The sequence below is a fragment of the Zeugodacus cucurbitae genome, chromosome 3, assembly GCF_028554725.1.
Source record: "Zeugodacus cucurbitae isolate PBARC_wt_2022May chromosome 3, idZeuCucr1.2, whole genome shotgun sequence".
NCBI classification, from domain to species: Eukaryota; Metazoa; Arthropoda; class Insecta; order Diptera; family Tephritidae; genus Zeugodacus; species Zeugodacus cucurbitae.
The window spans coordinates 18,244,276-18,258,438 of NC_071668.1; the positions used below are offsets into that span (position 1 = coordinate 18,244,276).

The following is a 14,163-nucleotide window of genomic DNA, read 5'->3' on the forward strand; positions in this document are numbered from 1 at the left end:
CCACTACCGGAAAAGTCCGAAATAAGATCTTTCACATCTGTGAACTTTTGCTTATTGGAAATGTCTCTCTTTAGAAGTTCATTTTCACGCTTCAATAATTCCAATTCGACTTTTAAAAGTCGCCACTCATTTGTATCACTCTCTTTTTGTTTCTTGGCAGCACTCGTTTGAATATTTGCGTCATTTTGTGGTACAACACAATTGTCAAACTCACCACACTCGCCGGTGATGTTTGTACTACTCGCTCTTTCGTTGATTTCGTCAGGAATGGTAGCTTGCGTAAAGTCGGCGTCAGCGTCAACGTCAACGTCTTCTGTCGAATTCCGAAAATTTCCTCGAAGCTCCTCAGGAATTTGTTGTAAGCGAACAATTAGTTCGGCTTTATTGCCTGTTGTTTTGCGCCCGAGGACACGCAACCATGATTTCAGTTGCTCAACGGTTTTAGTGTTTAACAAATCCTCACTTGACGACATTTTGGGTAAACCACGGCCACTTCTGATATTTTAAACAATATTTGACGCTCCCAAAACAATTCCGCACTCACTTTACTTTTTCTACAACATGGCCGCCGATCGTGCTGCCACTCACCATTTATTTTTAATTATTTAGATATATAATTTACATATTTTATAAAGCTGCCACACACTTAGGGTATATGGACTCCTCAGGCATATTTCTTTACTGTAGCTGGTCCAATCAATTCGAGCATTCGATCATATAACACCATTTAAAGATTCAATAAGTATAAATATAGTATTTACACATATTATAGCCTTTTTACACAGGAGCTAACTGATCAATTAACTGGCCTCTGTTCGATTAAAACGTTGATTAAAAGTCCACATTGATTTTTAATTGAATTTTAATCGACTTGAAAATGAAATGCAACTCTGCGACAAAGGCAGTATTTGTAATTTCATATATGTTCTTTGTCTGTGATTGGCTGTATTTTTTGATAAGCTACAATAAATGTCGCTGCTAAAATTGGTATACAGCTGATGAAACTTACTAACTTCTTATGAAAAGCAAAAAACAAAAATATATAACAGCTGAGCGGTTATCGAGTAACCGGCAGTATAAAAGGCAAAAAAGGGTTTCTCATTGAAAATTTTGATTGATCATTGGCTTTTATTGGCTGTGTAAAAACGCTATTAGACCACATAATTATTTAGATTGGTAGTAAAGGAATTGTTGTCTTGTTTCTTTCAAAATATAGTTTTTCTTTGTGAAGTTCAAACATTTACCGTTCTCTACTTGTCTCGTCTTCATTTCGGTACTCTTCTTTCCCGATCCTATCGGCTCAATTACTGCCGCTTCTTCAACTAGATGATCAACCATCTCCTTACTTTTGCGCGCAGGGATCCATCACCATATCAGCCTTATTCCTCGTAACTACCCTGTTAAATTCTTCTATGCATGATGTCCATTTAATTTCATATGACAAAATTGCCTGGAGTATAGCTGGGCTATCACTTCTCCGTGGTAGTTTCTCTCTAACCTGCTCTTGGAGCAATGTTATAGGTGTAGAATCCTTCTTAGGTACTCATTTAAATAGGAGTCTTTACAGCGACTTTTACTGCTGAATTACTACTGGATTCTTAAGTTTTTTTCTCAAAATTCGTCCTCTTGTTAGCATCATTTCTAGAAAAGAGTGTCATCAGTAGCTCTTTCATACAATATCGATTACAGTATTTGTTCTACTCTGTAAAAATTGTGAATTTCAAAACTTTCAATAAATATTAATACATATAGATATGTATGTACTTGTTTATAAATCATACTTACACTAACCAGAAAATTAATTATGAAACTTACAAAGACTACATTTTACATAAACATATATGCCGGCACAACAAAAATTGCAAACAAAAAGAATTAATTCGCATATATATGTACAAACATAGGCGATAAGACATCGAGCAACATATGTATACTGAGTGTAGATTGCGTTCAAAAATCTTTGTATGAAATTTATTAATAACCAATGCGTGGCATATCCTTTGCTTAGTTTCCATTCTTCGAGCTTTATTGTTTGTGTGTTGATACTGCCTACTTCAACACGCTTGCCACAACTTTTGTTGTATTTTGTTGTACAATTGCATATAAATATACTATAAGGCTACACGTGTGTGTGCACCACTGCTATATAACGGTAATTTCAAAAACTGTTGCTTTATTCTTCACACATACTTTGGTGTTTCTTAGACTGCCACCGTTACCAAAGTAACGAAATTACAATTTCCTTGTTTTTAATTCATATCTTTTATTTTCATACAAACCATTGTTATCGATATGCGCACACTTACATATACATATACATATGTATGTATGTACATGAAGTGTGTGTGCAATATTCATTACAATCTTTCGTAAGAAACGTGCCCAAGTTGCGGTTTTTGTAGCGTTCAAGTAGCAGATTTGTTTCTTCTTTCCCCTTACTGCGCCTACAATGGTTTCCTGCACCGTCGCTATTGCATTCGTATTCTTCTGTCGCTTCTTACAGTTATCCCAGTGCGGATGTAAATCTTGGTGTTTCCTTCGTTCTTTGTGTTTAATATTGTTTTCTCTCTATATGCGTTCATACATTCAAGGAATATTGTTTTCTTTAAATCTTTTTCGGTAGCAGGACCTTTTTTTAGAGCCTCTTTTCGAAATACTGTGCAATATTGAGGAATTTCAGTTATGCGGGTGAAGTTAGAAAGATACTTGTTGTCATAGTAAAAGAAGTAAGGAAAGGTTAAATTCGGGTGCAACCGAACTTTTTATACTCTCACAATTTATTGCTATATTTCTATTAAGATAACACACAATTTGACCCATATATTCGGTATAAAAGCAAAATTTTCCGCAAATGTCGAGAATTCGGCTCAAAAAGAGACATTTTCAGTTGAGAATAAGTTTGGGATGCAAATATTTTGTTGGGTTAATGTTGACACAAATGTCCAAGATCGATATAAAAAAATCGATTTAATCGAATAGTGCTTGACCCTAGAGACATCTATTGGAAAACGGCGGCAAAGTTGTAGACCAATATCATATATGAAGTCCATCGTATTTTTGAAAATCCTATAATTACCTATAAATTAAGATATCTGAGAGATTTACCGATATTTTCGATGTAAAATTATCATAAGGCACTGAGTTCTTCATATTCGATATCCGGGGCATTGAAAAGTTATAGTCCGGTTTCGACAATTTTTCCACAAGTGATGCCACACATCATTTACATTATTTACAGTTTACAGTGTCAACTTTTATTTCGCTATCTTCATTGGTTCCTTATGTATATCTTATAAAGTGAAGGACTCAGATGTAATTCAAATATGAGTTATATGGGAAGTTGTCGTGGTTGGGAACCGATTTCATCCATTTATCCATCCACACGTTTTATCAGAGTGTCAAGAAAATGTTATATACCGAATTTCATTGAAATCTGTCGAGCAGTTCCTGAGATACGGCTTTTGACCATAGGTGGGCAATGCCACCCCCATTTTCCATTTTGTAAAAAAATCTGAGTGCAGCTTCCTTCTGCTATTTCTTTTGTAAAATTTAGTGTTTCTGACGTTTTTCGTTAGTAAGTTAACCCACCTTCAGTAATTTTCAACCTAACCTTTGTATGGGAGGTTGGCGTGGTTATTATCCGATTTCTTTCATTTTTGGAATGTATTAAGAAGTGGCTAAAAGAAACGACTGCAGAAAGTATGGTTTATATGGCTTGATTGAGTTTGCGAGAAATATACATAAAACCTATTTGGGGACGGTACCACGCCCACTTCCCAAAAAAAATTAAGTCCAAATATGGCTCTTACTAGAACGATCCTTTGTACCAGATTATATTTTTATAATTTCATTTATGGCTTAGCTTTGCACATAAAGTTTGTGTTTTCGGGTCTTTGCCATTTTGTAGGCGTGGCAGTCGTCCGATTTTTCCCATTTTTTCGAAAGCAACCCTCTCACGGTCCCAAGGAACATGTGTGCCAAGTTTCGTCTAGATTTCGCAATTTTTACTCAAGAAATCCGTTGCACGGACGGACGTACGGACAGACATTCGGATTTTGACTCGTCTCCGAACAACCGAACAAAACTATAATACTCTCTTAGCAACTTTTGTTGCGATAGTATAAAAAAATTGCTAAATTTTTATCTTTATCTTTTCAAGGCAAGTCGAATATTACAGAGGTCCAATTCTTATTCTGGCATATCGCTTTTTTTGTTTTCGGCATTTTATTTCTCATTTTTTATATTTATGAATGTAATAAAATCCAATTGCTACCCTTGCTCAAATAAAATCCAAGATAAGGGCTAAATCACCGTGTGTAAATACTTTTGACTATTAAGAGTCATCGGTTCATTTGCCCATTTCTCTGTTATATGTCCAGCTATTCTCACCACGCTAACTTCGTTCGCTTAGGAATAGATTAAGGTTTCCAACAACATATGATTTTGTTGCATGGCAACAACAACAATAACAAGAAAAAGATTTTTCTGCGAAATTTGTAAAAAAAACGTTCGATGTGCAAATAATTTTGACTACCTCTGTATACTTACTTTATAAATGAATAATATGCGTCTAAGCTATTGAAAATGCATTCGCTAAAGTTTTCCAAATCTTACCATATGAAGTAACAATTTAAGCTGCTAATTCACTTTAAAACCCAACGGAACAATGAGAACAGTGAGAACAGAAAGTAATCGATTTCGCTGACAAGCAAACACATTTTTATTATTTTTATTAAGATATCACATACAGCAGTTAATATAAATTATATATCGTTTTCATGATAGAATCTTAAAGTTATATGTTCAATTTCACATTTTCAGTGACACAAGCGAGTACAAATTGGAAGCTATAGAGACACATCTGAGTATATTTGAAAATTAATAAAAAAGAATATTGTTGTTTAACAACAGCATCCAACCCGTTCAATTCCAATAAATTTTTAGGCACCTGCATTTAAATTGCGCAACATCAATTTTCTCATACAATTTCGAGTTGGTCGTATCATCATTTGAGCAAATGCTAATGATTCATCTCTTTCTATTTCAATCCAATTCACACCGGCATTATCGTCGCCATAGCGTCCATTTAGGTGGCTATTAAAATATATATATATATGTAAATATTTATCACCATTTACAGCAAATTGTATTTTCCTTACCTGAGATAGCAATTTGAAAACCACCAACCGCCTTTATATATCTCTGCACAGTTTTCTTCATATATATCATTATCACGATCATAAGTTGAAAATTTCATTCCCACATGTCCGCCGAAGGAATCGCCAGCATTGCCGCTATACTTTCCCAATTTCTTCAAAGCGTAGCTCTCTGACTCTGCAGCAATAACAAATTCCCTGTATTTTGCATAGTATTCCTTGCCATTACGTCTTCTCATATGAACATATAACTCCTGTTCGCAGTCGCTTGTGAGCACATGTAGTTTCTCCAAACCGATCCAATAGTTTCCCGTTAGGTCGCCAAATCCCTCCTTGTAGTCCATCCAATTTCTATAAAAATCTACGGAATCATTTTGACGCCGCTGTATAACTAACCATCCTCCGAAATCCACGTCTTCTACACAAAACACTTTCAAGTCATCGATATCGAGATTTTGTAACTGAATATGGTATACGCCATTGTTCCTGCTGTTACCTGCTGCTTCAACACAACTCGATAATTTTGGTACGCTGTAATGAGCAGTTAATAACTGTGAGTACTTGCCATAACTATTTATTAGTTACTCAGTTTTACCGGTTTGCAATTAATAGCTTTTCGCATTTTAGCGTAGCATTTTGTTCAGTATTATCACTTAAACAGTAACCGATTTGAAAAATCAAGATATAAAATAGCAATATATTCAAAAAGTTACGAAACATTTTGCTCTGAGATGCAAGAACTGTTTAAGTGCAGATTTTAAATTGATGCTTACTGAAGGAGATATTAAAGTTAAATAAATAAGATGGTACGCACAATCGCTTATTTATACCGAAAATAATCACAATTCTTAGAATTTGGCGATAAGCAATTATAAATTAAATACTAATAATCATTATCAGTAGAGTTAGTTTTTGCCAATGTCGACAATACTTTCGGTAACATTAAGTGATATAGACATAAATAGACCTATATAAATACATATGTTTGTAGCATTTGCAATATGAAAATAATACATTTTGAAGAGCGCATAATGGAACTGTGCTTTTCGCTCTATAATTCCTCTCAAGTCGATAATTTACAATCAACCTAAACTGAATACTACAAAGCTGGACTACTTAATAATTTCTATAGAATTAATAATTTGCTGTAGAATGTGTAGATTTGCTCTACGTTATTAAAGCTCTCATCGACTGACAAATATATAAATTTTTAATAGACTTTATCCCAATTAAATTTACAACCATTTCGTAAGCTACATATGTATATGTATATATATAGTGACTCCGCAGATTGCTCTTATTGATAACGAACATCATACATATTTTGTTGTATTTATTTAGATTTATATACATATATTTTTATTCAGTCACCCAAGGGGCAACATGTCGATAGCCTACAGATGCGTGCGAAATATTTCCAATTTTTTACTTGCTGGCGCCACTAAAAATGACAAGGGTATCGTTTACCTCTCATATAAACGATATTATATACATATGTACCTTTGTAAAGGAATTATATGTGCAATACATAAAATTGAATTTCAAGTATCAAAAACATATAATAAAATAACATACAATAATATGATATTGCGAGTGAAAAATTGCTTTAGTGGCGCGAGCCACATGAATTTGCTGAAATATCCAATTTTCGTCTTACAAATTCTCAGCACAAGCAATGAGCTCACTATCTAGTAGATCAATATACTTTGACATTCACTTCAGTCGGTAAAAAGTACATATGGGATTTGCCTTTAGAGCTAAACGCAGCCCATACCATTTAATATCTTTAATATCCACCACCATGGTTTCGCTTATAGCAAGTCTCTCTTGGGTGTCATGTATCTTGCCAATATTTATGATGACCATCAAGATCATCCAAATTTAACTTTTTTCATCACTAAAACTACGTTTCCCAACTCGTCTTCCCAAAACCCATATTTGTCGTAAAACAAATACTAGCATCTGTCACTTCTTCATTCGCGGCTGAGCTATCTTTGATTTAAAATTAAAACCCATTTCACGCTTCATAATTTGCCGAACACGATGTTTACTGATTGGTAGGGTAATTTTACCAGTATCTGCTTGTAACTCACGCTTTCGCTAGTTCCTAAGTGATGAATGCGCCTCTTGGTCCGCTTATTTAATGCTGGTAACCGACCAGTAGGCTTGATGAAATCGCAGTTTTGCGGATATTTCAAAAAAATTTAGACTGTATTACGATGTTGGTTCACTGACGCATTAGTTCGACCAATTTTTATGACCTTATTATAAGATATAATTCTAAATTGAGTTATAAGGAAAGTAGTCGCGGTTGTGAACCGATTTCGCCGATATTCCACCCGTGTCATCAGGGTGTCAAGAAAATGTTATATACCGAATTTCATTGAAATCTGTCGAGCAGTTCCTGAGATATGGCTTTTGACCATAAGTGGGCAATGCCACCCCCATTTTCCATTTTGTAAAAAAAAAATCTGAGTGCAGCTTCCTTCTGCTATTTCTTTTGTAAAATTTAGTGTTTCTGACGTTTTTCGTTAGTGAGTTAACCCATATTTACTAATTTTCAACCTAACCTTTGTATGGAAGGTGGGCGTGGTTATTATCTGATTTCTTTAATTTTTGGACTGTATTAAGAAGTGGCTAAAAGAAATGACTGTTTTATATAGCTTGATTGGTTTGCGAGAAATATACAAAAAAACTATTTGGGGACGTGGCCACGCCTACTTCCTCAAAAAAATTACGTCCAAATATGGCCCTTACTTGGACGATCCTTTGTAACAAATTTTACTTTTATAACTTCATTTTTGGCTTAGTTTTGACACTTTATGTGTTTTCGGTTCTTGCCATTTTGTTGGGGGTGGCAGTTTTGCCCTTTTTTAAAGCAACACCCTCACGGCGCCAAGGAACATGTGTGTCAAGTTTCGTCATGACCCATGACTTGCTGGGAACAATGACAACAGTGAGAACAGAAATTAATCGATTTCGCTGACAAGCAAACACATTTTAATAATTTTTATTAAGATATCGCATACAGTGAATAATATAAATTATATATCGTTTTCATGATAGAATCTTGAAACTATATGTTCAATTTCACATTTTCAGAGACACAAGCGAGTACAAATTGGAAATTATAGAGACACATCTGAGTATATTTGAAAATTAATATCCACAATTTAATAAAAAAGAGTAAAATAGTTTAACAACAGTATTCAACCGATTCAGTTCCAATAAATATTTAGGCACTTGCATTTAAATTGCGCAACAACAATTGTTTCAGGCAATTTCGAGTTGGTCGTATCATCATTTGCGCAAACGCCAGCGATTCATTTCTTTCTATATGAACTCAGTTCACACCGGCATTATCGTCGCCATAGCGTCCATTTAGGTGGCTATTAAAATATATATATATATGTAAATATTTATCATCATTTATAGCAAACTGTGTTTTTCCTTACCAGAAATAGCAATTTTTAAACCACCAAGCGCCTTTACATATCTTTGCACAATTCCCTTTACGTGTATCATTATCACGATCATAAGTTGAAAATTTCATTCCCACATGTCCGTAGAAGGAATCCCCAGCATCGCCGCTATAATTACCCAATTTCTTCAAAGCGTAGCTCTTTGACTCCCCAGCAATAACAAACTGTATATATTTTGCAAAGTATTCCTTGCCATTACGTCTTCTCATTTGAATATATAACTCCTGCTCGCAGTCGCTTGTGAGCGCATGTAGTTTCTCCAAACCGATCCAATAGTTACCCGTTAGGTCGCCGAATCCCTCCTTATAGTCCGTCCAATTTCTATAAAAGTCTACGGAGTCACTTTGACGCCTCTGTATAACTAACCATCCTCCGAAATCCACGTCTTCTACACAAAACACCTTCAAGTCGTCGATATCGAGATTTTGTAACTGAATATGGTATACGCCATTCTTTGTGCTGTTACCAGTCGCTTCCATACAATTCGTTGGTAATTTTGGTACGCTGTAATGAGCAGTTTATAACTGTGAGTACTTGCGATATCTATTTATAAGTTAGTCAGTATTACCGATTTGCAATTAATAGCTTTTCGATATTCGACATTTTACTCTCCAATTTGGTTCCACTCTTTTGTGCAACTTCCAAGTCGTCCATGAATTTCCGCACAACATCTATTTCCACATCACAAGTGCAAGCGTCCGTTGCATTTTGTTCAGTATTATCACTTAAAGAGTAACGGATTTGAAAAATCAAGATAAAAAATAGCAAAATATTGGAAAAGTTACGAAACATTTTGCTGTGAGTTGCATGAACTGTTTGAGCGCAGATTTGAAACTAATGCATTCTGAAGAGATGCAAAATGTGTAAAATGTTGCGAACATTCGTTTCGAACTATTCAAAAAAATCATAAATCCTAGAATTTTGCGATAAGCAATTTGAAATGGAATAATGGTTATTATTATCAGTAGAGACAGTCTATTGCAATGTCGAATGCAAGTTGAGTTATATTATACTTATATTATATTTTTATTAATTATATTGATTAATTTACTTAGTGTATATTTCACTATTCTAGTATATAGACATATATAGATATATATATATGACATCAAAAATTATACTTGTTACAACTGGATCGGAAATATAAACAGAGAGCTCGGTAATCAGTAGATTTAGGATTTTGTAAATGTCGAATTTTAGTTATTTTTTTCTCTTATAAAACTGATTTAAATATGTACATACGTACTACTTTTGCATTAATTATTCATATATGAGCAAAAACGCAACTTAAATGCCCCTGAACAAAGAAAATCGTTTGCTGTTATAAGTGATAACCTGAGGCATAACATATTATTTTCTTGATAAAGCTCTTAACAAAAATTAAGAAAAGAAAGGTTGCTTTCCTAGATGGACCACTGCCACGGACTACTGCTACGCTCACAAAATAACGATAACCGAAAACCTAAAAAGAGCTATAACTAAGCCATAAATAAAGATACGAAAGAAAATTTGGTACAAAGAATCGCAATAGGGCGAGACATATTTGGATATAATTTTTGTTAGGAAAGTGGACGTGACCCCGCCCCTACTAATTTTTTTTCAACATATCCTGTAAACTACCTAAAGCTATATCAACCAAACCAAACTACAGTCATTTCCTTTAGCCATTTCCTTTTACAGTCTAAAAATAAAGGAAATCGGATTATAACCACGCCTACCTCCTATTCAAAGGTTATGTAGAAAACTACAAAAATGCTTCAATTTACTAAGTAAAAACACCAGCAACCTTGAATTATGTGTTAAAGATGGCACAGACAGACTGCTTTCAAATTTATCTCCGCCCAATTATAGGTAAAAAAGCCACATCTCCGAAACATATCCAGCAATATCTACGAAATTCGGTTCGACCCATTGCCTTAGCAACCCAATCTATAGTTTGAATGAACCAAATGGATTCACAACCACGCCTTTCGCTATACCACAGTTTCGTTCACAAAGCACCAGTGAAGATAAAGGTACAAAACTTTGCACAAATACTGTGTACCTAATGTGACATTGCCGTTAAATATGCTTTTAGGAAATTTTAACATTTCTCATATATTCTAAAGAGATGCAATGGAGATGTCTTTCTCATAATAGTCTGCAACCATGTCGCAAATTTTGCAAATTTAGGTCAATATTTCCTATAGCTTCCCTATACCTCATACAATTTCCACTTTAAAAATTAAAACAATGGAAATCGTAACATATGTTTATCATTGGTCGGCTAGTGAAAGAAACTGGTCGATTTCGTTGATAAGCAAACACAATTTTATTATTTTTATTAAGATGACGCCATTGATTAATGTAAATACGTATATATATATACGTTTCCATGACAGAATCTTGAAACTATATATTTAATTTCACATTTTCAGAGACACAAGCAAGTACAAATTCAAAATTATAGACACACATCTGAGTATATTTATAAATTAATATCCACAATTTAATAGAAAAGAATATTGTTGTTTAACAACAGCATCCAAGCGGTTCAATTCCAATAAATTTTTAGGCACCTGCATTTAAATTGCGCAACATCAATTTTCTCATACAATTTCGAGTTGGTCGTATCATCATTTGGACAAATGCTAATGATTCATCTCTTTCTATATCAACCCACTTCACACCTGCTTCATCGTCGCCATAGCGTCCATTTAGGTGGCTATTAAAATATATATATGTATATGTAAATATTTATCACCATTTACAGCAAATTGAATTTTCCTTAACTGAGATAGCATTTTTCAAAACCACCAAGCGCCTTTGAATATCTCTGCACAGTTTTCTTCATATATACCATTATCACGATCATAAGTTGAAAATTTCATTCCTAAGTGGATGCGTAAGGAATCGCCAGCATCGCCGCTATACTTTCCCAATTTCTTCAAAGCGTAGCTCTCTGACTCCGCAGCAATAACAAATTCCCTGTACTTTGCATAGTATTCCATGCCATTACTTCTTTTCAATTGAATATATAACTCCTGTTCGCAGTCTCTGGTGAGCGCATGTAGTTTCTCCAAACCGATCCAATAGTTTCCCGTTAGGTCGCCAAATCCCTCCTTGTAGTCCATCCAATTTCTATAAAAATCTACGGAGTCATTTTGACGCCGCTGTATAACTAACCATCCACCGAAGTCAACGTCTTCTACACAAAACACCTTCAAGTCATCGAGATTTTGTATTTGAATACTGTATATACCATTCCTCCTGCTGTTACCTGCTGCTTCAACACAACTCGATAATTTTGGTACGCTATAATGAGCAGTTAATAACTGTGAGTACTTGCGATAAATATTTATTAGTTACTCAGTTTTATATATATATATATTTAGCGTAGGAACCGCTTTAAGCGATTATAGCCGAATCCACCAGAGCGCGCCACTCATTCCTCCTTTTTGCTTTTTGGCGCCAACTGGAAACACCAAGTGAAGCCAGGTCACTTTGCACTTGGTCTTTCCACCGGAGTGGAGGTCGTCCTCTTCTGCGGCTTCCTCCAGCGGGTACTGAATCGAATACTTTCAGAGCTGGAGTGTTTTCTTCCATCCGTACAACATGACCTAGCCAGCGTAGCCGCTGTCTTTTTATTCGCTGAACTATGTCAATGTCGTCGTATAACTCGTACAGCTCATCGTTCCATCGTCTGCGGTATTCGCCGTTGCCAATGTTTAGAGGACCATAAATCTTGCGCAAAACCTTTCTCTCGAAAACCCCAAGAGTCGTCTCATCGGATGTTGTCATCGTCCACGCTTCAGCGCCATACATCAGGACGGGAATAATGAGCGACTTATAGAGTTTGATTTTGGTTCGTCGAGAGTTCAATTGCCTACTCAGTCCAAAGTAGAACCTGTTGGCAAGAGTGATTCTGCGTTGGATTTCAAGGCTGACATTGTTGGTGTTGTTAATGCTGGTTCCCAGATAAACGAAATTATCTACAACTTCAAAGTTATGACTGTCAACAGTGACGTGGGAGCCAAGACGCGAGTGCGCTGACTGTTTGTTAGATGACAGGAGATATTTCGTCTTGTCCTCATTCACCACCAGACCCATACGCTTCGCTTCTTTATCTAGTCTGAAAAACGCAGAACAAACGGTGCGGTTGTTGCTTCCGATGATATCAATATCATCGGCATACGCCAGGAGCTGTACACTCTTGTAGAAGATTGTACCCTTTTTATTTAGTTCTGCAGCTCGTATTATTTTTTCCAGCAATAGATTGAAGAAGACGCACGATAGTGAGTCACCCTGTCTGAAGCCTCGTTTGGTATCGAACGGCTCGGAGAGATCCTTCCCGATCCTGACGGAGCTTTTGGTGTTGCTCAACGTCAGCTTACATAGCCGTAACTCAGTTTTACCGGTTTGCAATTAATAGCTTTTCGCATTTTAGCGTAGCATTTTGTTCAGTATTATCACTTAAACAGTAACAGATTTGAAAAATCAAGATATAAAATAGCAATATATTCAAAAAGTTACGAAACATTTTGCTCTGAGATGCAAGAACTGTTTAAGCGCAGATTTTAAATTGATGCTTACTGAAGGAGATATTCAAGTTAAATAAATAAGATGGTACGCACAATCGCTTATTTATACCAAAAATAATCATGATTCTTAGAATTTGGCTATAATAATTATTATCAGTAGAGAGAGTCTATTGCAATGCCCACAGTACTTCCGGTTATATTAATTGATTAATTTTATTTATTGCGTGTATATTTCAATATTCATGTTTATAGACATAAATATGAATATGTATGTAGAAATATGTTCGAAATATGATAATAAAAAAACTTGGAGAGCTCATAATGGAACTGTGCTTTTCGCTCTATAATTCCTCTCAAGCTGCTAATTTACAATCAACCTAAACGGAATACTACAAAGCTGGACTACTTAATAATTTCTATAGAAATAATAATTTGCTGTAGAATGTGTAGATTTGCTCTATGTTATTAAAGCTCTCTTCGACTGACCAAACTTTAACCTGTGACATATCAACAAACAACAAGTATAAATGGAATATACATAGCTGTATATAGAAAGCTGCTACTTGAAACTCTTGTATAGTTTTAGTCAGTCATATGCTCACAAAATACAAATAGTATTATTATTACATTTACATATTTTAAGAGAGTCAAACAAATAGTTTCAATAATTGAAGTTCAGTAAAAATAGGGGGAATGAAAAATCTATCTGTTATATGTATGTATGTATGTAATGATGAATATACAAATATATACATTTTTAATAGACCTTATCTCAATTAAATTTACAACCATTTCGTAAGCTACATGTGTATATGTATTTATATTTGGCGGATGGTTAGTTATACAGCGACGTCAAAGTGACTCCGTAGATTGCTCTTACTGATAACGAGCATCATACATTTTTTGTTGTATTTATTTAGATTTATATACATATATATTTATACAGTCACCCAAGAGGGCGACATGTCGATAGCGTACAGATGCGTGCGAAAAATTTCCAATTTT

The 14,163-nt window shown here is 34.9% G+C and overlaps 3 protein-coding genes across 3 annotated transcripts; all 3 read right to left on the reverse strand.

The window, feature by feature from the left end:
- Nucleotides 1-4,692: 4,692 nt before the first annotated feature.
- On the reverse strand, nt 4,693-5,956 carry LOC105215077 (fibrinogen-like protein A). Its single transcript, XM_011188826.2, has 3 exons — nt 5,752-5,956; nt 5,160-5,687; nt 4,693-5,094 (listed from the first exon to the last, which is right to left on the reverse strand). Exons 1-3 carry the CDS (start codon nt 5,874-5,876, stop codon nt 4,941-4,943), a joined length of 807 nt encoding a protein of 268 aa, XP_011187128.1. The 5' UTR covers nt 5,877-5,956; the 3' UTR covers nt 4,693-4,940.
- A 2,211-nt stretch (nt 5,957-8,167) lies between these two features.
- LOC105215076 (ficolin-3-like) lies at nt 8,168-9,490 on the reverse strand. The gene is made up of 3 exons (XM_011188825.3): nt 9,207-9,490; nt 8,612-9,142; nt 8,168-8,545 (listed from the first exon to the last, which is right to left on the reverse strand). The coding sequence occupies exons 1-3, from the start codon at nt 9,428-9,430 to the stop codon at nt 8,500-8,502; spliced, it is 801 nt and encodes a 266-aa protein (XP_011187127.1). The 5' UTR covers nt 9,431-9,490; the 3' UTR covers nt 8,168-8,499.
- A 1,591-nt stretch (nt 9,491-11,081) lies between these two features.
- Nucleotides 11,082-13,245, reverse strand: LOC128920448 (fibrinogen-like protein A). The gene is made up of 2 exons (XM_054227713.1): nt 13,033-13,245; nt 11,082-11,932 (listed from the first exon to the last, which is right to left on the reverse strand). The coding sequence occupies exons 1-2, from the start codon at nt 13,155-13,157 to the stop codon at nt 11,425-11,427; spliced, it is 633 nt and encodes a 210-aa protein (XP_054083688.1). The 5' UTR covers nt 13,158-13,245; the 3' UTR covers nt 11,082-11,424.
- Between the last annotated feature and the right edge of the window lie 918 nt (nt 13,246-14,163).

Bases quoted from the DNA above. Each gene is read 5' to 3' on its own strand.
- LOC128920448 (XM_054227713.1), bottom strand. From the start codon at position 13,157: ATGTTTCGTAACTTTTTGAATATATTGCTATTTTATATCTTGATTTTT. The intron at 11,933-13,032 runs GTAAAACTGAGT...TGCTCATTATAG, and splicing joins AAGCTATTAATTGCAAACCG to CGTACCAAAATTATCGAGTT.
- LOC105215076 (XM_011188825.3), bottom strand. From the start codon at position 9,430: ATGTTTCGTAACTTTTCCAATATTTTGCTATTTTTTATCTTGATTTTT. The intron at 9,143-9,206 runs GTAATACTGACT...TGCTCATTACAG, and splicing joins AAGCTATTAATTGCAAATCG to CGTACCAAAATTACCAACGA. The intron at 8,546-8,611 runs GTAAGGAAAAAC...ATATTTTAATAG, and splicing joins TTTAAAAATTGCTATTTCTG to CCACCTAAATGGACGCTATG.
- LOC105215077 (XM_011188826.2), bottom strand. From the start codon at position 5,876: ATGTTTCGTAACTTTTTGAATATATTGCTATTTTATATCTTGATTTTT. The intron at 5,688-5,751 runs GTAAAACTGAGT...TGCTCATTACAG, and splicing joins AAGCTATTAATTGCAAACCG to CGTACCAAAATTATCGAGTT. The intron at 5,095-5,159 runs GTAAGGAAAATA...ATATTTTAATAG, and splicing joins TTTTCAAATTGCTATCTCAG to CCACCTAAATGGACGCTATG.